We start from the raw sequence: 24,747 nt of genomic DNA on the forward strand, positions 1-24,747 counted from the left end.
CTTGTGTTGGAAGCTGTAAGACTGAGCCCCCGGTGGACAATTTGGAGGTTTTGATGCCAAATTGAGGGTGTATCCCTGCCGGACTATTTGGAGAACCCACTGATCGGAGGTTATGAGAGGCCACCTTTGGTGAAAAGCTTTCAACCTCCCCCCGACCGGCAGGTCGCCCAGCACTGACACTTGGATGTCGGCTATGCTCTGCTGGAGCCAGTCAAAAGCTCGCCCCTTGCTTTTGCTGGGGAGCCGCGGGGCCTTGCTGAGGCGCACGCTGCTGACGAGAGCGAGCGCGCTGGGGCTTAGCCTGGGCCGCAGGCTGTCGGGAAGGAGGATTGTACCTACGCTTACCAGAAGCGTAGGGACCAGTCTTCCTTCCCCCGAAAAATCTTCTACCTGTAGAGGTAGAGGCTGAAGGCTACCGGCGGGAGAACTTGTCGAATGCGGTGTCCCGCTGGTGGAGAGACTCTACCACCTGCTCGACTTTTTCTCCAAAAATGTTGTCCGCACGGCAAGGCGAGTCCGCAATCCGCTGCTGGAGTCTATTCTCCAGGTCAGCGGCACGCAGCCATGAGAGCCTGCGCATCACCACACCTTGAGCAGCGGCCCTGGACGCAACATCAAAAGTGTCAAACTCCTCTGGCCAGGAATTTTCTGCACGCCTTCAGCTGCCTGACCACCTCCTGAAAAGGCTTGGCTTGCTCAGGGGGAAGGGCATCAACCAAGCCCGCCAACTGCCGCACATTGTTCCGCATGTGTATGCTCGTGTAGAGCTGGTAAGACTGGATCTTGGCCACGAGCATAGAAGAATGGTAGGCCTTCCTCCCAAAGGAGTCTAAGGTTCTAGGGTCTTTGCCCGGGGGCGCCGAAGCATGCTCCCTAGAACTCAGCCTTCTTTAGGGCCAGATCCACAACTCCAGAGTCATGAGGCAACTGAGTGCGCATCAGCTCTGGGTCCCCATGGATCCGGTACTGGGACTCAATCTTCTTGGGAATGTGGGGATTACTTAGTGGCTTGGTCCAGTTCGCAAGCAATGTCTTTTTCAGGACATGGTGCAAGGGAACAGTGGACGCTTCCTTAGGTGGAGAAGGATAGTCCAGGAGCTCAAACATTTCAGCCCTGGGCTCGTCCTCCACAACCACCGGGAAGGGGATGGCCGTAAACATCTCCCGGACAAAGGAAGCAAAAGACAGACTCTCGGGAGGAGAAAGCTGTCTCTCAGGAGAGGGAGTGGGATCAGAAGGAAGACCCTCAGACTCCTCGTCAGAGAAATATCTGGGGTCCTCCTCTTCCTCCCACGAGGCCTCACCCTCGGTGTCAGACAAGTTCACGAACCTGTGTCTGCAACCTCGCCCTGCTCGACTCGGTGGAACCCCGTCCACGGTGGGGGCGTCGAGAGGTAGACTCCCTCGCCCGCATCGGCGAAGCTCCCTCCGCCGACGTAGTCGGGGAGCCTTCCTGGGAGGTGGCCGCGGTCAGCACCGCACGCGGTACCGACGTCGGGGACCTCAACCTGGGCGATGGGCCAGCCGGCGCCACGCTCGACGGTACCGGAGGCGCAAGCACCGCCGGTACCGGAGGGGTAGGGCGCAACAGCTCTCCCAGAATCTCTGGGAGAACGGCCCGGAGGCTCTCGTTTAGAGCGGCTGCAGAGAAAGGCTGAGAGGCCGATGCAGGCATCGACGTCAGAACCTGTTCCGGGCGAGGAGGCTGTTCCGGGCTGTCCAGAGTGGAGCGCATCGACACCTCCTGAACAGAGGGTGAGCGGTCCTCTCGGTGCCGATGCCTGCTGGGTGCCGAATCCCTCGGCGACCCAGAGCTCTCGGTGCCGACATGGGGAGGAGACCGGTGTCGATGCTTCTTCGACTTCTTCCGAAGCATGTCACTGGAGCTCCCCGGCACCGACGAGGAGGACGTAGAATCCATCCGTCGCTTCCTCGGGGCCGAGACCGAAGAGGGTCGATCCCGGGGGGGCTGTACCGCAGGAGCCCTCAGGGTAGGAGGAGACCCACCCGAAGGCTCACCGCCACCAGCAGGGGAATGGACAGCCCTCACCTGCACTCCTGACGATGCACCTCCGTCCGACGACATCAGCAGACGAAGTCTCGGTACCACCGACGTCGATACAGTCGCCCGATGCCTCGGCGCCGATGCAGAGGTCCGATGCCTCGATGCAGTCGATGGAGCGGCAGCCAAGGAAGATGGTCCGGACGCTGACGACGTCGATGCACTCGATGCCTCCGGTGCCGATGCCGACGAAGAGCCCGAGAACAAAACGTTCCACTGGGCTAATCTCGCTACCTGAGTCCGCCTTTGTAACAGGGAACACAGACTGCAGTTCTGAGGGCGGTGCTGGGCCCCTAGACACTGAAGACACGCAGAGTGCCTATCAGTCAGCGAGATTACCCGGGCGCACTGGGTGCACTTCTTGAAGCCGCTGGAAGGCTTCGATGTCATGGGCGGAAAAATCACGCCGGCGAAATCAAAAGCCGAAATGGCGAAAATTGAAGCACCAAAATTTAGAGGGAGAAAAATCTCGACCGAGGCCAAAAGAGGCCTACCCCGACAACGAAAGAAAACTTACGGGGCAAAAACTGAGAAATACGGGAAGGGCAGAAAACCCGAAAGGTCTTCCGGAACACTACCGGAGCGCTTCCCGAACTTTTTCAAGGAAAAAAAGGACAAAAACACGTCGAAAAGGACGCGCGAGGTCGACTCTCTGGGGCACGAACGGCTTAACACGACCGTACCGAGTGCGGACGAAAGAAGACTGGCCGGCTCGAGCCGGTTTCGGGCGGGAAGACGGCCGCGCATGCGCGGTGCGCATGGGCACGCGAGGACTAGCAAAGGCCTTTGCTAGTAAACTTTCCGATGGAGGGGGCTGCCGAGGACGTCAACCCCATCAGTGAGAACAAGCAGCCTGCTTGTCCTCGGAGAAAGGTACATTCTCTCAACTAACTACTAGCATAACCTGGAAAAAATGCTGCAGAGTTCTTCTAATGTCTTGAGGTATGGAAGCAATTTCCATTACAACTATTTAAATCCCTTTCAGGTGAAGGAAGAAAACAGCAGTGAACAAGTGAAGTGTGAAGGCAGAACTCCTCAAACTCCTCCAGACTCGGGGACACTGCTTGTCCTGGGATTGGTAGCATGAAATGTTGTTACTATTTGGGTTTCTGCCAGGTACTTGTGACCTGGATTGGCCACTGTTGGAAACAGTATACTGGGCTATTCTTTTGTTCTTATATCTGTGCTCCTGACCAAATTATGCCATCTTTGTTGTTTTGGAGCTTAAAACCTGAAGTGAGCTACCCCCTCTGCTCAACGAACATTCAGTTCTCTAATTGGGTGAGGAGCTGCTTCTGTAATCAGTCCTGTAGCTGCATGGTCTACCTCTCAACATCCGCTGAAAACAGAAATACTAAGCATCTAAGGTTGTATAGTGCCCTAAATGAGTGAGGCACATGGGATTTTTTTCTCTCCATCTCTGTCCACTATCAACAGGCATAATCCACAGGTTCTGGACTGATCTGGTGAGGATGCAAATGAAAACATTTTTACAGGATTAAAGAGAAGGAACATGTCAAAAATATAGCAAAGGTTTGTTGTTATCACATCTGTTCAGCAGAGGACCGAGGAGACCACTAAGCACAGGAAGAGCCACATAAATTCAGAACTTTACATTAGTTTCTGATCACTGGAAAAGCTGACCCATCCCAGCACTGTGCAATGTCATTCCACTGATTACATCTCACTTTTCAGTTACAATTTTGATGCAGATTGTAAAAAGGTGAATTTTTTCTCAACTGCCAGCAAGGCTTAGGAGAGAGAATATGTTACTATCCACAGAAGGGAGGAACTGCCCCCAGGTTGTGAAACTAAGCAAATCTAAATATGCTTCATTTAAAAGATGAGCCCATGATTGGTCAAAACATACATACATACATAGTAACATAGTAGATGACGGCAGAAAAAGACCTGCACGGTCCATCCAGTCTGCCCAACAAGGAGCAGCTCGCAGAGTAAAAAACTTGCATCAGGCGTGGATGCTGTTTAAAAACACCATCCTGGAGGTTCAGGACAAATATATTCCACGTATTAGAAAAAAGGGAAAAAAGACTAAACGTCAGCCGGCGTGGCTAAACAGTAAGATAAAGGAAATCATTAGAGCCAAAAAACAATCCTTCAGAAAGTGGAGAAGAGAACCAACTGAAAGTAACAGGATAGATCATAAGGAATGCCAAGCCAAATGCAAAGCGGAGATAAGGAGGGCAAAAAAGGACTTTGAGAAGAAATTAGCGTTGGAAGCAAAAATACATAGTAAACATTTTTTTAGATACATTAAAAGCAGGAAACCGGCCAAAGAGTCGGTTGGGCCGCTGGACGAAAATGGTGTTAAAGGGGCGATCAAGGAGGACAAAGCCGTAGCGGAGAAATTAAATGAATTCTTTGCTTCGGTCTTCACCGAGGAGGATTTGGGGGGGACACCGGTGCCGGAAAGAATATTTGAAGCGGGGGAGTCGGAGAAACTAAACAAATTCTCTGTAACCTTGGAGGATGTAATGGGTCAGTTCAGCAAGCTGAAGAGTAGTAAATCACCGGGACCTGATGGTATTCATCCCAGAGTATTAATAGAACTAAAAAATGAACTTGCGGAGCTACTGTTAGAAATATGCAATCTGTCCCTAAAATCGAGTGTAGTACCGGAAGACTGGAGGGTAGCCAATGTTACTCCGATTTTTAAGAAGGGTTCCAGAGGAGATCCGGGAAATTATAGACCGGTGAGTCTGACGTCGGTGCCGGGCAAGATGGTGGAGGCTATTATTAAGAATAAAATTGCAGAGCATATACAAAAACATGGACTGATGAGACAAAGTCAGCACGGATTTAGTGAAGGGAAGTCTTGCCTCACCAATCTAATGCATTTTTTTGAGGGGGTAAGCAAACATGTGGACAATGGGGAGCCGGTTGATATTGTATATCTGGATTTTCAGAAGGCGTTTGACAAAGTGCCGCACGAAAGACTCCAGAAGAAATTGCAGAGTCATGGAATCGGAGGTAGGGTATTATTATGGATTAAGAACTGGTTGAAAGATAGGAAGCAGAGAGTAGGATTGCGTGGCCAGTATTCTCAGTGGAGGAGGGTAGTTAGTGGGGTCCCGCAGGGGTCTGTGCTGGGTCCGTTGCTTTTTAATGTATTTATAAATGACCTAGAGATGGGAATAACTAGTGAGGTAATTAAATTCGCCGATGACACAAAATTATTCAGGGTCGTCAAGTCGCAGGAGGAATGTGAACGATTACAGGAGGACCTTGCGAGACTGGGAGAATGGGCGTGCAAGTGGCAGATGAAGTTCAATGTTGACAAGTGCAAAGTGATGCATGTGGGTAAGAGGAACCCGAATTATAGCTACGTCTTGCAAGGTTCCGTGTTAGGAGTTACGGATCAAGAAAGGGATCTGGGTGTCGTCGTCGATGATACGCTGAAACCTTCTGCTCAGTGTGCTGCTGCGGCTAGGAAAGCGAATAGAATGTTGGGTGTTATTAGGAAGGGTATGGAGTCCAGGTGTGCGGATGTTATAATGCCGTTGTATCGCTCCATGGTGCGACCGCACCTGGAGTATTGTGTTCAGTACTGGTCTCCGTATCTCAAAAAAGATATAGTAGAATTGGAAAAGGTACAGCGAAGGGCGACGAAAATGATAGTGGGGTTGGGACGACTTTCCTATGAAGAGAGGCTGAGAAGGCTAGGGCTTTTCAGCTTGGAGAAGAGACGGCTGAGGGGAGATATGATAGAAGTGTATAAAATAATGAGTGGAATGGATCGGGTGGATGTGAAGCGACTGTTCACGCTATCCAAAAATACTAGGACTAGAGGGCATGAGTTGAAGCTACAGTGTGGTAAATTTAAAACGAATCGGAGAAAATGTTTCTTCACCCAACGTGTAATTAGACTCTGGAATTCGTTGCCGGAGAACGTGGTACGGGCGGTTAGCTTGACGGAGTTTAAAAAGGGGTTAGATAGATTCCTAAAGGACAAGTCCATAGACCGCTATTAAATGGACTTGGAAAAATTCCGCATTTTTAGGTATAACTTGTCTGGAATGTTTTTACGTTTGGGGAGCGTGCCAGGTGCCCTTGACCTGGATTGGCCACTGTCGGTGACAGGATGCTGGGCTAGATGGACCTTTGGTCTTTCCCAGTATGGCACTACTTATGTACTTATAACTCATATGTGCTACTTTTTGTGTATACCCTACTTTGATTTGTACCTGTGACCTTCAGGGCACAGACCGTATAAGTCTGCCCAGCACTATCCCCGCCTCCCAATCACCAGCCCCGCCTCCCAACCACCAGCTCTGGCACAGACCGTATAAGTCTGCCTAGCACTATCCCTGCCTCCGAACCACCAGGCCCGCCTCCCGATCTTGACTAAGCTCCTGAGGATCCATTCCTTCTGAATAGGATTCCTTTATGCTTATCCCACGCATGTTTGAATTCCGTTACAGTTTTCATTTCCACCACCTCCCGCGGGAGGGCATTCCAAGCATCCACTACTCTGTCTGTGAAAAAATACTTCCTGACATTTTTCTTGAGTCTGCCCCCCTTCAATCTCATTTCATGTCCTCTCGTTCTACCGCCTTCCCATCTCCGGAAAAGGTTTGTTTGCGGATTAATACCTTTCAAATATTTGAACGTCTGTATCATATCACCCCCGTTTCTCCTTTCCTCCAGAGTATACATATTCAGGTCAGCAAGTCTCTCCTCATACGTCTTGCATCGCAAATCCCATACCATTCTCGTAGCTTTTCTTTGCACCGCTTCAATTCTTTTTACATCCTTAACAAGATACGGCCTCCAAAACTGAACACAATACTCCAGGTGAGGCCTCACCAATGACATACAGGGGCATCAACACCCCCTTTCTTCTGCTGGTCACACCTCTCTCTATTCAGCCTAACAACCTTCTAGCTACGGCCACCGCCTTGTCACACTGTTTCGTCGTCTTCAAATCCTCAGATACTATCACCCCAAGATCCCTCTCTCCGTCCGTACCTATCAGACTCTCCCCGCCTAACACATATGTCTCCCAAACCATGGTTTTCTCCACAAACCCACTGAGGGAATATTTTATTTTAACAGCATGGGTGGATGATCTAGAAAAATTGAGAAGAATCATAAAAGAGCTACCGCCACTACTCCAGGAGACAAAGATATTTCCATCCTCACAAGTGCTGATCTTCTGGCAGCCACCCAACCTAAAACACAAACTAGTGAAAAGCAAGCTCCTGAAAGAAACTCAAAAAGAGTGACACACATCCTTGCAATATATCCAGCTGCAAACTACGCCAACACATTTCACAGGATCCCAGTCATTCATAAGGGAAAAATATTCAACACAAAGGAATCCTTCACATGCTCATCTTCCAATGTGGTACATATCATTCAATGTAAAAAGTGTGAAGGATGCTATACTGGAGAAACAAGCCAGATGCTAAAGACGAGATTTAATTTACATAGACATATGAAAAATGTCAGTGTCAACCAGGATATCACCTCTGTGGGATAGCACTTTACAAAACTAGAACACTGTATCAATAATTTTATGGTAAGAATACTAAAAGGAAACTAAGACCTTTGAAGCCAAAATGATTTAGACACTCACCAGACAGGACTTAAAGATCTGGGTTTTCTAAGCCTATTATAAACAATAAAATTCTACTGTTTTGTCACCCTCTTATTTACCACCTCTCCCTGTCTCTCATCTACCCAGCTCCCCATGTTTCTCACCTTACCCACCCCACCCTCTTCCTGTAAAACTGTCATTGGAATGCTTTGGTGTTTCACTTATATATACTGTCATTTATCAACATTTGCTTATTTCTGATCATTTTTTAATTAGCTTTCGAAGGTATTAAGTTAATCCAATAAAAAAAAGGTATCACCTTATTTTCTTTTCTCTATTTTATTTCAAGAAGCCTTTTGCTTTCCTTGAACCTTCACAACTGCATGCATTTATACAATCTAGATTAGTGAGCAGTATTGGATAGATGTTTATTTCAATCAATATGGACATTTAGTTATGACTGAAAATATAGCCTCTCTGTTTTTCCTTTTGTATAACACTATCTGGTGATCATTTTTTGGTTCTCCTCTGTTGTGGTCTAAATTCCAATTTTCTTATGTATGATCCGACTGTTAGTTTTCTTAATTGGAAATTTATTTTCAATATATATCTTGTAATTACAAGATGTAAGTGAGGTTCATTTTCAAAGCACAGAGCCTTACACAGTTTCCTATCGGGCTCATTTTCAAAGCAGTTAAACACACAAAGTACCACAGTAAACTATGGTACTTTGAGGGACATTTTCGATATGACTTCTAAGTCAAACTTTGGTCGTTTTGCTCAAAACGTCCAGAATCCAAGTGGCGAATACAGCAATTTTTGAAACAAAATGTCTATTTTTTTAAATGGTCACTTGCTAGATATTTTTGTGCTCTGTGTATTTATCTTTTTGGTTCATTTTCGAAAAAAGAACAATCATGTGAAAAATGCATAAAATCAAGCCTTTAGTAGACTAGCCACACAGACATCACAACAGAGCAGTGGGGCACCCTAGGGGGCGCTGAAGTGGACTTAACATAAAAGCTCCCAGGTACATATCGTACATATCTCACACTTACACCCTGGTGTGCCCTCCAAAACCTACCACAAAATTACTGTACCCAACTATACATCACTACATTAGCCCTTGTGTCTGCAGGTGTCACCTATGTGGGTACAGTACGTTTTTGGTGGGTTTTGAGGGGCTGAAACTTTCCACCACAAATGTAACAGAGTGCATTACGGACCGGGGTCCCCTTCTCCACAGTGCACTGCACAGACCACAAGGTTACTCCAGGGACCTACTTGTTGCTCTAATAGGACTGGCCATAATATATCTGTGAGGTTGTCAGAGGCTGGTATATACCAGGGTGGTTGTTTTTTTGTTTTTTGTTTTTTTTTTTGGGGGGGGGGGGGTTACATCTTTGGGGGGTGGGAGGGGGTCAGTGGCCACTGGGTGTCACCTGGAACTTTAGGACAATTTTTTGTGGTTTAGTAGTAAAACAGGTCTAGCTCAAAACATCTTAGTTTTAGTCCTAGACATTTTGGTTTTGTTCCATTATGGCAGAAAAACGTCCAAATGTTAAGGAATGCCCTAATCTTGCCCCCAACACACCCCCTTGTGTCTGGACGCACTGTTGAACTGCATAAACATCTGCAAAATAGGTTTTGAAAATAGTGATTTGAATGTTTTGGCAAGCAAAATGTCCAAATACTGCTTTATGCCACTTTTTAAATGTTTTTCTCTTTCAAAAATGAGCCCCTTTGAGTGTCTAAGTGCTTTGAAAATGAGCACCAGTATCCCTTACCTAACACAAACCACTGACTGCACCACCGAAAGGTGGTATACATGAAATCCACCACACACCCCTTTATTGTAAAATTTGATTAAGGTAAAATTTGATTAAGATAATATCTTTAAAAAAAAAATTCATGTGTGGCAAGTTTAACTCCTTAAAAGTTGAGTTTAATTATAGCAATAAAGTCTCTGTGCCAAGAGAACAGTTTGCATCCTGACTGGGGAAGGAAGTAGATTAATTTTACTCATACGCTTCTGAAACCAATTTTCTATTATACATCACTAACTCAAGAAATCTTTATAGTGGTTAAGTGGTTGGTAGTGAAAACAGTCTGAGGCTTCTGGAAAGAACTCTGGTACTTCTAGCAAAAGATAAAAATAAGGAAAACTCAGAGCCAAGTCATAATTTGCTGAATAAAATAGTCAAGAAACCCATTTAACATACTGTTGGTTCCCTGACAGGTCCATGGACCACAATAGCATGCAAAATACAGCCTTTGAGGTAGATCAACACACCTGAAAGGAAAACTGAGATTCTATGTATATTACAGCTGTACCAAATAGCATATTTTACGATTTAGCCAAATATGAATAGCAGGTATTCTCCAAGGACAGTAGGCCTTGTATTCTCACAACTGGGTAACGCAATCCCACATTGCCCTGTCCGGAGCTTCTAAAAGCTTAAACAGAGCTTTGTGGCACGAGAGAGTCTTCCCGCCCGCTGCAAGAGTGAAGTTAGCACAGTTACTACAGCATAAAGGAAAAATAGGAGACAACTCCAAGGGGAGGCAGGTGGTTTTGTGAGAATATAAGGCCTGCTGTCCTCAGAGAACTCCTGCTACAGTTAAGTATCTTCGCTTTCTACGAGGACAAGCCGGCCATAATTCTCACAATTAGGGTATCCTTAGCATCCAGGCTCACTGAAAACAGCAAACACTGGTCAAATTGGGCCTCACAATAGCGAGAACATAACTCAAGATTAACTTGAAACGATATACAAACTGAGTGAGAGTGCAGCCTGGAACAGAATAAAATAGGCCTAGGGAGATGGAGTTGTATTCTAGACCCCAAACAGATTCTGCAACACTGTCTGCCCGAACCAACTGTCGCGTTGGGTGTCCTTCTCAAGGCAGTAATGCAATGTGAATGTGTGGACTGAAAACCACGTTGTTGCCTTGCAAATTTCTTCAATAGAGGCTAACCGCAAGTGGGCTACTGATGCAGCCTTGGCTCCGACATTGTGAACCTTGACATGACCCTCCAGAGTCAGTCCAGCCTGGGCATAAGTGAAGGAAATGCAGTCCAACAGTTAATTAGAGATGGTGCATTTCTCGATAGCGACCCCCATCCTGTTGGGATCAAAAGGGGGGGGGGGAATTGAAATGGGACTTGATATACCGCCTTTCTGAGGTTTTTGCAACTACATTCAAAGTGGTTTACATATATTCAGGTACTTATTTTGTACCAGGGGTAATGAAGGGTTAAGTGATTTGCCCAGAGTCACAAGGAGCTGCAGTGGGAATTGAACTCAGTTCCCCAGCATCAAAGTCCACTGCACTAGCCACTAGGCTACTCCTCCACCAGTGGGCGGATGGTCTGTGGGGCCTAGTTCACTCCATGTAGTAGGCCAGTGCTTGCTTGCAGTCTAAGGTGTGCAAGGTGCTCTCACCAGGATGGGCATGAGGTTGGGCAAAGAATATTGGTAAAACAGACTAGTTCAGATGGACAGGCAGAAACTTTGGGTGGAACATAGGGAGGACTACTCTGTTGTGATGAAATTTTAAAAGGTGCATCCATTACTAGAGCCTAAAGCTCACTGACCCTATGAGCTGTATTAACAGCCACCAAGAAAATGACCTTCCAGGTCAAGTACTTCAAATAGCAAGAATTCAGAAGCTTAAAAGGAGCTTTAATCAGCTGGGTGAGAGTGACGCTGCAGTCCCATGACACTGGTGGAGGTTTGTCAAGGGGCTTTGACAAAAACAAACCTCTCTTAAAGTGAACTAAAGGCAATCCAGAGCTGGACTTACCCTCTACACGTTGATGGTAAGCACTAATTGCACTAAGGTGAACCCTTACAGAGCTGGTCTTAAGACCAGACTTGGAAAGGTGTAGAAGGTATTCAAGCAGGGTCTGTGTAAGACGAGAGGGGATTTAGGGCCTTGCCCTCACACCAGACGGTAAACCTCCTCCAATTAAAAGAATTACACCTCTTGGTGGAATCTTTCCTGGAAGCCAGCAAGACCCGGGAGACACCCTCTGAAAGACCCAAGGAAGCAAATTCTAGGCTCTTAACATCCAGGTTGTGAGGGCCAGAGACCGAAGGTTGGGATGCAGAAGAGATCCCTCGTTTTGCGTGATTAGGGTCGGAAAACACGCCAATCTCCATGTCTCTTTGGAGGATAACTCCAGAAGAAGAAGAGGGAACCAGATCTGCCAAGGCCAGTATGGCACAATCAAGATCATGGTCCCATGGTCTTGCCTGAGTTTCAGCAAAGTCTTACCCACAAGAGGAATGGGAGGATACGCATACAGAAGACCTGTCCCCCAATAAAGGAGGAAGGCATCCAACACTAATCTGTCATGGGCCTGAAGCCTGGACAAAAAATGAGGGACTTTGTGATTTACGTGAGCGGCAAAGAGATCAGTGAAGGCGCCTCACACTCAGAAAATCTCGTGGGCAACACCCATGTGGAGAGACCACTAGTGCAGCTGCACAATCCTGCTCAGCCTGTCGGCCAGACTGTTTTTGCCAACAGATAAGTGGCTTGAAGGAACATGCCATGCCGGCAAGCCCAGCACAACATCTGGATGGCCTCCTAACACAGAAGGCGTGATACAGTGCACCCCTGCTCATTGGTGTAATACATGGCAAATTGATTGTCTGTCTGAATGAGTACAATTTGGTGGAGAACTGTTGCCTGAGCAGACCAAGCTCCTTGAGTGTGATGCCCATCACATGAACTTCCCAACCCAGGAGAGATGCATCAGTCATCAGAACTTTTTGCAGCAGAGAAATTTGGAATGGAAGTCCCAGAGTCAAATTGGATCGAATGGTCCACCACAACAGAGAGCAAACAAGCTCTGGGGACATTCGGATGACATCTTCCAGACCTCCTGTGGCTTGGCACCACTGGGAAGCTAGAGTCCATTGGGCTGATCTCATGTGAAGGCATGTCATGGGAGTCAAACTATGGAGGCCATGTGGCCCAACAACCTCAATATCTGCCAAACTGTGACCTGCTGAGAGGCTCAAACCTGAGAAGCTAGTGAGACTACAGCATCTGCTCTCGGCCCCGGGAGAAAAGCTCAAACCTCCTGCATATCGAGCAGGGCTCCAATGAATTCCAATTGCTGGGCAGAGCAAAGATGGGACTTGGGGTAGTTTAACACAAACCCTAGTAGCTAGAGCACCCAAATAGTCCTCTGCAAGGACTCCCGAGCACTGTCTGACATACTCCTCACCAACCAATTGAGTTATGGGAACACATGCACCCCCAGCCTGCGAAGCAACGATGAAACTACTGCTAGGTGTTTGGTAAAGACCCTGGGAGCTGAAACAAGGCCAAAAGGCAACACGCGGCTCTGGAAGTATCGGGACGCGAGTACAGTGCAATCCACTTAAGTGCAAGGGTCTGGGAGCAAAGAAATACATGCAGTTAACCGACGCGTGCACTTAACCATTGTGACCCAAAAAAGCTTGACATCTGATAAACATATGTACAGTACTGTTTATTATACGTACAGTATACAGTCTCCGTTAACCGACGTTAGGCTTACTTGAAGTAATCAGTCATAGTCCTCTGTACACTATTGTGTCTGAGTTCCATAGACTATGTCTGCCAGATGATAAAAACTGTCATAGCACTGACATCCAGTGGTCTCCAGATAGGCCCGCACGGTGATGACTCTCCAGCGCTCTTGCAAAAGTGACAGGAGGTTGTTGAATTTCATCAGCATGTGCCTCACTGCTCATTTCATCATCAGCCGTTGCCTGCGTGTAGGCGCATATCTCGACATCAGTGCTGTTGTCAGCTGTTTGTAGATCATAATCAACAGCTACGTAGTGATGAAACTCTTCAGTAACACCGGCTTGGATGTCAATAGCCTGTTCATCTGACGCGTTTGCAACAGCTGCATTTGTTTCGTCCCTCTCCACATCCTTAACAAAGCTTGCCTGCTTGTAGCAGTTCACAATGGTTGTCTGTGTAACATGATTCCAGGCTTCTTTCTGCATATGTAAGGAATCCAACAGTGATAGATTACGAGCCAGTTCAACAGCAGGTTTATCCTTGCCTGTCTGGTCATCCATAAACGCTCAGACGTAGCCCAAGAGCCCGATAATGTTGTTTGAAATTGGCTATTATGCCCTAATCCATAGGTTGGATCAGAGAGGTAGTGTTTGGTGGCAGGAAGACCACCTTGACGTTAGACAGCCTGACATCATCACTGTGTGCAGCACAATTATCACAAAGCAACAAAATCTGATGCTTTTGTGCCCACATTCTAGTGTCTAACTTCTTTAGCCACTGCTTCCAAATTTCTCCAGTCGTCCATGAATTTGCGTTAGCCTCGTATGCCACAGGAAGTCGCTTAGCATTCTTGAAGCAACAGGCTGTTTTGCTCTTTCCAGTGACAGGTGGTTCCAACTTCTCACTCCCATCCATATTGCAGCAAAAGAGGATCGTCAGTTGGTCCTTCGACCTTCCTGTAGTTTCGGCTTGTTTGAATGCAAGTGTTCCATCAGGAATCGCTCGCCAGTAGAGACCGTTTTCGTCAGCATTGAAAATGTCACGAGGTGCAAACTCGTTCAAGATGGTAGGAAGAACTGAAACAACCCAATTTCCATCACCAAAGTCATCAGCGTCTTGTTTTTCATCATGCTGTTTCTTGAATTTTATGTTGTTCCTCTCCTTCCATCTTTCCAACCATCCAAAAGTGGCTTTGAATTGACTTAGTCCAAGACTTTCAGCTAGCTGATTAGCTTTCTCCATAAGCAGTGGACCACTGATAGGAAACTGTCTGCTCCTGACTTGAGAAACCCACCGAAGAGCATTTTCTACATCCTCAGCTTTTCCCGCCCGTTTACGTATCCTGTGTGGATTTGTATTGTTTTGCCAGTCTTCCAAAAGCTGATCTTTCTGCTTCAAGATACGTGAAATTTGACTGGGATTGACACCATATTCTTTAGCAATAGATACTTGACTTTGTTTTCTAATTTTTAAAGAACTTCTATTTGTTCAGCCAGTGTTAAAGTCTTACAGTTCCGTGATGATGATGACGACTCCAGTGTATACTCTAACAACTTTCTTTTGTTTATTCTGACTGTGGCAGTTAACCAACGATATTTCAAATTTATCGCCCCTTTGTCACGTGTCAATCGGCTTCCATATTCCGTGCGTGCGCTTATGCGGAGTCTTTCCTGCAGAGGAGCAGTCTTAAACCATGCATATAAGCGAATCTTGCACTTATCAGTGGTGCGCTAAACCGAAGTTTATCCCCATAGAAATTGATGGCGCCAAAAACGGAACCAAAGTACAGCATGTAGTTAAACAGAGCATGCGCTTATCCGATGTGCACTTTGGACTTGAAGGATGCATATACAGTGCACTCCATTTACAGAGTACAGCCAATCATTTTCCTGAATGACTGGGAGAAGGGTGCTCAGGGAAACCATCCTGAACTTTTCTTTGACCAGGAATTTGTTCAGGGCCCTTAAGGTCTAGGATGGAAAGCAACCCCCCCCCCCCCCCCCAACTTCTTTTGGACAAGGAAGTACCTAGAATAAAATCCCTGCCCTTTCTCCCCTGGTGGAACAGGCTCAACCGCATGGGCCTTCAGAAGGGCTGAGAATTCCTCTGCAAGTAAGTGCTCATGCTGAGAGCTGAAGTAATGAGCTCTTAGTGGGCAATTTGGAGGTTTCAGATGTCAATTTAGGGAGTATCCAAGATGGACTATTTGGAGAACCTACCAGTCAAATGTTATAAGGGTTCACCTTTCGTGGAAAAACTTCAGCCTCCCCCAAACCAGCAATTTGTGCGGGATGGACACTGGCTATGCTCTGCTGGGGCCAGACAAAAGCTCATCCCTTGCTTTGATTGGGGAGCAGCAGGGGGCTTAGGTGCACGCTGCTGACGAGAATGAGTGTGATGGGGTTGAGCATGAGCAGGCTGGCAAGAGGAGGTAGCGTACCTACGTCTCAGAGTAGTAGGCACCCCTCTTCAACTTGTGTTTCTTGATTTGGTCAACGATCTTCTTGGGCAGAACAGGGACCGACAGAGGGGACTCTCAATTCTGAATGAGAACTTCCTTGAGTACCTCATGGAGACAGTCACAGCCTCTCTAGGAGGAGACATAGTCCAGGACCTCGAGCATCTTGGCCCTGGGCTCGTCCTTCACCTCTAAGGAAATGGAATGGACTCAACCATTTCCTTCACAAAACAGTTAAATAAAAGGCTCTCCAGTGGAGATTTTCTCCTTTCAAGCAGAGGGGAGGGTTCAGAGGGTATACCATAGGCCTCATCCTCCAAAAAGTATCTTGGATCCTCATCCCATGAGCATTCCTCATCAGTGTCACAGCAACTACTCATGGGAGGGCTAAGATCGAGCCTGCCTAGACTTAAGAGGAGCATCGAGAAGCCTGCTCCGGCCTCGACTCTGGTGAAGCTTCCTCCATAGACAGACCGAGGGGGTACCAGCTTGGGTGGTAGCAGACAAGCTGCATACAACACCGGCGTCGTAGGCTGCTCCACAGGCTGATGGCCAAGTGGGACAACAACGGGTGCAAGGGTAGGCACAAGCATCCCTGAAGCACACCATTGCAAGAGGCCATCCAATAGCTCTGGAAGCAAAGCCTAGATATGCTCCTTGAGGGCCAACACTGGGAAAGGCTGGATTGCCAGCTCCAAGTCAGGCTGCAGAACTGATGGGATCAAGATGGGAGCTGGGTCCTGGCTGCTAGGGGACCGACGCATCAGCACCTCCTCGATAGAGGGGGTGCAGTCCTCCTGGCACAGATGCTTCTCGGGTGCCAAATCCCTTGACGTACCGGTGCTCCCAGCACCGTGCATCGAGGACAATTGATGCCGATGCAAGGGTAGGCACAAGCATCCCTGAAGCACACCATTGCAAGAGGCCATCCAATAGCTCTGGAAGCAAGGCCTAGATATGCTCCTTGAGGGCCGACACTGGGAAAGGCTGGATTGCCAGCTCCAAGTCAGGCTGCAGAACTGATGGGATCAAGATGGGAGCTGGGTCCTGGCTGCTAGGGGACCGACGCATCAGCACCTCCTTGATGGAGGGGGTGCAGTCCTCCTGGCACAGATGCTTCTCGGGTGCCAAATCCCTTGACGTCCCGGAGCTCCCAGCACCGTGTATCGAGGACAATTGATGCCGATGCTTCTTGGCCTTTGCCCGAAGCTCAGCATCAAGGCTTCTCAGTGCCAACGAGGATGATGCCGAATCCTCACATCGCCTTGGGGTCCGGTCCGATACTGAATGGTCCCGGGGGCCCTGCACAGCAGTCAGAGTCGAGACAGGTGGAGTCCCACTCGATGCACTACCGCTCTCAGTGTCAAGAGGCCAAGTAGAAGCCATGCAGACCAATGCTCCAGATACCAGTGCAGACCTTGATGTCAATGCAAACGTCGAGAAATCGGACCTGGCTCCAAAACTCCTCTCGCATTGAACCTCTCTGGCAACCTAGGTCTGCTTCTTCACCTGAAGACAGAGGACAGTTAGCAGGGCTATGGTTGGGCCCTAAACACTGAAGACACCAAGAATGGGTGTCCTTGCCAGAGATAGTCCAACTACACCGGGTACAGCACTTGAAGCTACTGGGAACTTGAATGAACATGGATGGAAAAACCTCTGCAGCCAACTCACAAAGCAATGGTGCCTGAAAAAAAGGGGCAAAGCACCAGAAAAAGACAAGGGAAAAACCCAGCTGAAGTCAAGGCCTAAACACGACCTAAAGATGCGGAAAATAAAAGAAAAACTTAAAACTTAAGAGAAAATTTAAACTAAGAATATAATGGGGGGGGGGGGGGGGGGAAGGAGACCTGATCATGGGCACCAATAAAGCTCTTTTCAGACTAGATGTGAAGAGATGCCACAAAACCAGCTTCTTCTCACTGCGTTAGAAAAATAACTGAGGTAACAGCGCTATTGTGGCAGGCGGGAAAGGCACTCACACCTGAGGTGGAGCGACTCTTGCTATCCACAAAGCTCTGTTTAAGCTTGTTAGAAGCTCTGGACCAGGCAATGCGGGATCATATTACCCAACTGTGAGAATTATGGCCTCATGTCCTCATAGAATGAAAAATAGTTGGCCGAATACGAATACAAATACTAGGCATTCAGCTTTAACATAAACAATAAAAGGAGCAATGTGAAATCAGAGATCAAGTGTTTTTCAGTAGGATTTAGCACAGTAGAGCCCCGGATTATTCAAATTCAAATTTAAATCACTATTCAGACGAATACGAATCAATTTGAGGCCAACTCAAATTGAATATTCAGTACAGCCCTAATGTACAATTGAATTGGGGGGGGGGGGGGGGGGGAGGAGAGGATGTTTCCAGACAAATGGAAGTGATGTGAAGATATTTTCTTTCACAACTAAACACACATATCAGAAGTTTCCTTGCCATCTCTACATGAACTTAGATTTGGATGACCAGTCTCTCCAAGTTTGGGAACACTTGTTAAAGTGCCAGCAGCACCTGCAAACAGTTACATGCACTTTCCAAAAGTACTCTCCATTCCACTTTCAAGAACTTTGACTTTGCCTTTGTTCTCAAAAAAGCAGCGAGTACTGTTGCAGCCTACTTGTTGCAAGTTGTATTTCTTTTTTGGTTTTGATTGTTTACACTTCCCCAGTTTCAGACTTCAGATGGTATTAGTAGATAGATACCAGTTAACTTCCCACCAAATGAAATGTAATAACTTTCTGAATCAGAGATGGTACACCTTTTACTTGTTCCTGCACTTCAGATATAGAATTAAGCAATAGGTGGTTACCAGTTCAAGAGGATTTATAGTTCATTCCAAAGGCATGCAAATGGCTAGACAACAATGCCTGGGAATTCAAGTTTCTTAGATGTAGTAAGCCACACTGAATTCTAAAGGCTAGCATTGGGTAAAGTGTCCATGTAATATAATGTAATGCAACGAGTGAATCACTTGGAACATGCAAGTCCTAGGCCCATTACTGTCCTCAAGTATCAATGAGTAATCACTCAAAGGGTTTCATTATTAGTATCAAGGAAGGACAAATTTGTAAAGGCTTTAAAAGAAAGCCCCACTGCTATAACACAACTTTTACCTTCTCAGGAAGACAATATTTTAAAAAAAAAAATATATATATATATATATATATATATAAACATGTGTCCATATGCCTACCATGTGCCCCACTAGACTAATATTTGTTAAATTTTGAGGAGATATAGAATGAACTGCCTACCTCTCAACATATTCTGCATCAGGCATAGATGCTACTAACCATATACATCCATATGATGCCTGGGTACCTGCAACTTGAAAATAGTGAACAGTAAGAATGTGAGGATCCAGAGCAAAACAGTCACCAAAGCACAGGTTTCGCTTAGAACAAAATAAATCATATCGAACTCTTCTGGCAGCAACACTCTTCAGCAGCTTCCAAAATACAATAATGTCTTCAGTACAAATAAATGCCTAACTCAGATCTTCTTGACTCTACTGTCAGGCTTGTTTTGGAACCATATTGTGTTTGCATCAGGGGCCAGAGAGCTTTTTGTTTTACTCGAGAAGGACATACGCCAAGCATTCAAATAATACCTTGCCCACTCTTAGACATCTGTCACCCCACTACCATGGAGTGAGCGTGAAAGATTAGCTGCTATTCAGTGCATTCTCTTATGTATAAATAAAAATAAATATCAACTGCCCTTGAAAGTAGTACTTTGCTTTATTTATACCAGTTACTACTGACCTGACGAAGGGAAGCACAACTCTAGGGACACTCAATGAGAACTGGACCCTATCATGCACCACATAGTATTCTGCAAACTTGCACAGCACATCATGATTTCTCATCCTTTATCATCTATTACTAATAAATATTAAGGCTGCATTTTGATTAAAAATTTTAAATTGCAATTAATCGCTCAATTAAAGGCAGGGCATGGCCAGCAGTCCATTGAGGGGGGACACACCTGAGGTTCTCTTCCTCCTCCCTCCAGCCACCCAAGGCTCTCTCTCTCTCCCCTGTCCCAACAAGAAGTTGTGTCAGAGAGGGTTAGGACAGGTCAGAGGGAATGGTCCTGTGCAGGCTGCCAGAAGCTTTTCAGTATGGCTGCAGGGCCAAAGACTTACTGAAAACGAGAGCGAGTGAGAGTGAGAGAGAAACAGAACCATGCGGGGGAACTGCAGAAGGGAGGCAGAAGGTATTAGTAATCACAATTAAAAATGTTTAATCACAATTAATAATTTACGCGATAATTGCAGCATTAGCTGGATTAACATGCAGTCATATTAAAATTTGTAAAAATGTTTTAAGCTATATCCTACAAGTTCCTTGCAATCTTCAGAACCCCATGATGGCAGGAGTCCTATAATGGCATTTCTCAAGCTAGACCTAAAATACACCTAGGGATATCCATAACGAATATGCATGAGAGAGATCTGAATTAGAGAATGACACAGGGACGGGGGAATCGCAGTAACCGTGGGGATAGGGACAGAGCCCACAGGGACGGGGACAGGGGGAAAACTTTGTCCCCGTGTCATTTTCTACTTTGAAACCTGTTAATGAACTGGACTGTTATTTATGTTTAAGTGATGCCTACAAAGATACATATTTTTTTTTTTTTTTGAAAAACAAGCAAACATACTGGCCACAACTAGCAAAATTTGCATGGGGGATCCTGTACATCCTGCTACCAACACATTTTCTAAGAAGACAATTTCTATTCCAGGAAGGACTGTGGAAGAAAGAAGAGCTAGATTAAATCCTGAGATTGTTGATGACTTCTTATTTATCCACAGATTTAAAAACCGTAACAATGCTTCATACGGCATATTTTTCCCGTCTAGGGCATATAGAACGGGTTGTATTTTATACCCATGGACATTTTAACAGTGTAAATTAGGATTCCTTGGTGTAGTAGAAATCACCTATTGTTGGGGTTGGAAGGGTAGAGGGTGCTGGTGGGAAGGAGGGTTATTATAGCTGCTCATTATTATTGTTCTCCATTTGTAATTTATATGCAACAGTTGCACAGCATATTGTTCCTTTTTATATTTTAATAAAAAACATTTAAATATAAAATCATAAAAGTGTTCGAGGCTTCCGCAGATGAGGACAGAACCCGCAGGGATGGGGCAGAGACAGAACCTGCGGGGGCGGAGACACACTGTCCACGCGTCATTCTCTAATCTGAATGCATTGCCTTTATATCGTGCAGTACCCTCATGCATACTCATTGTGGGTAACCCAAAAACCAGACTGGCTTGAGAAACTATTCTAAAGCAGACTTGTGTTTTGTAATAAATTGGCTCATTTTTGCCATAATTGACGCAGGTTATAAGCAGCAGAAACTGATCTGATTCCACTGCACTCAGCATGACATTCATACAAGCACAATTGCTCCCAGGGGTCTAGGTTAAATAATAAAAAAAGGCATTATTGGTTTACAGCAGTGGTTCTCAACCTTTTTTCTGTTATGACATACGTGACAAACGTTCATGTGACACACCGAACACTAAAATTCACAGCTGAAGAAATCACGCCTAAACATTTCATTGTTTGACTGTTCAGTACGAATTTGCCTACCCCACACATCACTCCCAGATTTCTCACTTATATACAACAAAACAAATATATATTCAAATTCTGGTGCCATCTCAGTAACAGCAACACAAAATCCCTTCACTGCCAGTGCCAGATACTGTTAAGCAAATACTACTAAAACCATGTAGCAAATAGAGCCTATGGACAACAGAACTGCAACATTTTCAGTTGGGGCCGGGAAACAGCAGTTACTATTGGGGGTAGTGGCAAAGCAGAAATAGGGACCAGTTTCAGGAATTTTTAAGAACCCGACTCTCAAGATTGCTGGTCTCCCCAGCTTGCAGGCACTGATGGTTGTAAAAGGAAACAAAACGCAAAACGTTTTGTGACACACCTCCCACCTCTTCACACTGGTTGTGACCTACTGGTAGAGAGCGAATACTGTTCCTAAGCTACTCCTCTACAACTGCCATAGAAACAGTCATTTTTTAAAACACTTGTCATGTACATCACTTCACATGCCATTTATGACAGTGTGGCTAACATGGGCCAATCTAAATCAGTGTCTGGTAACTATCCTTTAATAAAATTTTCTATATCTCCTGGACACGTGATCACAGCAGCTTACAAAGTATAATAAAAATACTATAGAAAGGAATGCTGTATTAAAATAGGACAGACCTCAAAACAGGAGACCATATATCTCACTATTATAATAAAAAATATACATATCTCAATCAAAAGCCTGCAGAAAAGCAGGCTAAATTGAATATTTCAGTTAGAAATTAAAGTTGCTGGAATTCAAAACACCAGCAAATCATAAAAAGCTGTTCGGATTCTCTTTCCACGTTGAACAGCACGCACAGGCAGTTGCATAAATTAAAGATGGCTTTCAAATGCAGCTGTTGGAATGGAACACATACAGCTCTATTTGTGATAGATGTAAAAATAGGAACCGATATGTCCAGTTTGGAACTTGTCCAGTTCTGGTAGTATTTTAGAAAAGGATTTGCCAAGAACCAAGAGGACAGCATGACTCGGGTGATGTATGTTGGTCAGCATGTCTGCCTTTTTATTTATTTATTTTTTTTAAGTTTACTGACAAAATCATGGTTCTTGCATTTGCAAGATGACCAAGAGGAAAAGTTAGTAATGAGAAGCCCCTCCCAATCTCTCCTCAGGAACTTGTCAGACCACTATCACTTAACATCTCATCAGAACCTCTTTGAATGTATCATAAGGACATGGGCTTGCGGCACTGGACGAGTGGAGCTCTCCCCAACTTGAGTTCGAGATGACTGAGCCCCAATGAGTGGATTTCCCAGCAGCCATAGTTGCAGGATACCCAGAGACCTCACTGTAGTCTCTGACTCTGAAAAAGGACCCCATGTGGAAGACTGGAGAATATTCCATTGTCTTTGCCACACAGACACCCCCCCCCCCCCTTTGGTACATCCAGCCCATATCACTCTGGACCAGTGATTCACAAATCTCTCTTAAAGTGAACCACAGCCAGTCAGGTTTTCAGGATATCCACAATGAATATGCATGAGATCAATTTGCATACCAGCAAATCAATCTCAAGTATATTCCATTGTGGATATCCTGAAAACCTGACTGATAGGGATTCCCCCAGGACAGGATTAGGAATCACTATTCTGGACTTAACTTCCACTGGAGAGGTGCATTACTATTTTAGTGTATTTAGGGGCTCATTTTCAAAGCACACTAAGTTCCATAGGTTACTATGTAACTTTGCAAGTCTAAGTGCTTTGAAAATACAGCTCTTAGCAACTTTGAGAAAATACGCCACTTAGGCCCCAATGCTCAAAAGAAAATGAAGGCGCTAGAGGATATTAGCATCATACTAGCACCCACATTTACCTGCGCAGAATGTTCAGAGGGGTCTAGCGCGGGAAACGAATGCATCAGGTACTAGCAAAGATAGCATGCAAATATAGTCAAGCTCATGCAAACAAGGTCATTTTGTATTCCTCCCCAATCAGTAAAGAGCATCAACAACAAAATTGCCATCTTCTGAAAAAAAGAAAACGCCATGCTGGAGCAAGCATAAGGGTGTTAGAAGAGAGGATTTCTCATGAATCTTTCTGAAAAATCTGCCGGTTTTGATAGCTTTTGGAAGCAGGAGGAAGCCCGTGCAAGCCCTTAAGCACTGGTTGTGAGAAACAGAAGACCCAAGTGAAAGCACATATTGGTGTCCATTTCCTGCATCTAAATTTAAAAGCATCCATGCTAAAAATTAAAAAAAATTAAGTGCTTATATTTAAGCTGCAGAAAACAGATGCCAAAGTGTGCTTCATGTTCAGGTTTTACCGGGTGCATGCACACAGGAGCCAAGTATACCGTGGAACTCTTCTGCACATGTGCTAGGACAATCCTCCCAGTGAACTCCCTAATGTTCAATACTGTAAGCACACCTATATTTGCATCTCATTAGTGTTGAGCATTAGGGTGTTCTGTGCTGTTCTGGTGGTATTTTCATGGCGCTATTTGGAACAGCGCCAGAGTTTTGAGCATCAGGGCCTTAGTGTAGCAGAAAACACTAGATATCTCAGGAGATGACTATGGCAGCATGCAAGACCCAAGTGGCTGCTTTGGAGCATAGGGCAAGCTCAGTAGCATAGATGCAAGGGGAACTTGACAATATATAGAACAGAAACCTTTGCAGTCTCAAAGACATGCCAAACACAGCAAAGGTGACAAAAACAGAAGCTAGACAATGTTGATGTACTATAAGTTTACATATGACTCTACGAGTCATTTTTCTGCCTCAACAGCCCGCCGTTCGAGACTGCATCACTGTGTAGTGACTTCAACAGTAAGTCTTTCCATCCAGGTTGAGCATGTATTTAGCATTTTTGTGCATATGTATCACATTTATGCACACTATCAACTCCTTTTTTTAAAACGTTAATTGGCATGTTTACTGCACGGCACTTCACACTGCACTCAACAGTAGCCTTATCAGTTTGTATTATATATTACTGTGTTTTTCTGTTCAGCGGCACGAATGTCCTATAATATGCTGCTCTCTTATTCTCTTTATCATTCTCACAATCAGTGCTACTATTTCACCACTTATACATGTTCATTGGATCCTATTTCAAGTCAATGGTGTCATAACGTCAGCCATATATACATTTTTCAGATAAACCTGGTCTTATGTATCATATGACCAGGTATGATGGTCATATGATACATAAGATAGTATATAGCAGAGACATCTTATTGTTTAAAATATCTGCTCTCTCTTTTCGATTTAATGCCCTCATCGGTATCAGCTTCAAAATAATTGTTTTTTGCTATCTCAATGCAGTTTATTTATGGTTCATTTGTATCCCACATTTTCCCACACATGCAGGCACAATGTGGCTTACAGAAAAATTAGGAAAATTTACAATTTAAGAAAACATTGTAAAGTTGACAAAGAATAGACAGGAACAGTAGCTAACAATGGAGAACTAAGCAGGGTGGGGGATCGTGTTGGGAATATCAATCAGCTGAGTAACTAGGGGAGTACGTTTTAGCAAAGAAGTAAGTTTTCAGCAATT

The 24,747-nt window shown here is 45.4% G+C and overlaps 1 protein-coding gene across 5 annotated transcripts in view; it reads right to left on the reverse strand.

Moving 5' to 3' along the window:
* Positions 1 to 24,747, reverse strand: part of BCL2L11 (BCL2 like 11) — a 106,557-nt gene that overhangs the window by 50,593 nt on the left and 31,217 nt on the right. The window contains exon 3 of one of the 5 annotated variants that reach the window (XM_030195937.1): positions 18,866 to 18,938. The exons of the other annotated variants lie outside the window; for them this stretch is intronic. Coding sequence (XP_030051797.1) covers positions 18,866 to 18,938 — 73 coding nt within the window. The remainder of the gene's footprint in view (positions 1 to 18,865; positions 18,939 to 24,747) is intronic. 5 annotated transcript variants of the gene reach the window in all.

This window comes from Microcaecilia unicolor, chromosome 3 (assembly GCF_901765095.1).
Source record: "Microcaecilia unicolor chromosome 3, aMicUni1.1, whole genome shotgun sequence".
Classification (NCBI taxonomy): domain Eukaryota; kingdom Metazoa; phylum Chordata; class Amphibia; order Gymnophiona; family Siphonopidae; genus Microcaecilia; species Microcaecilia unicolor.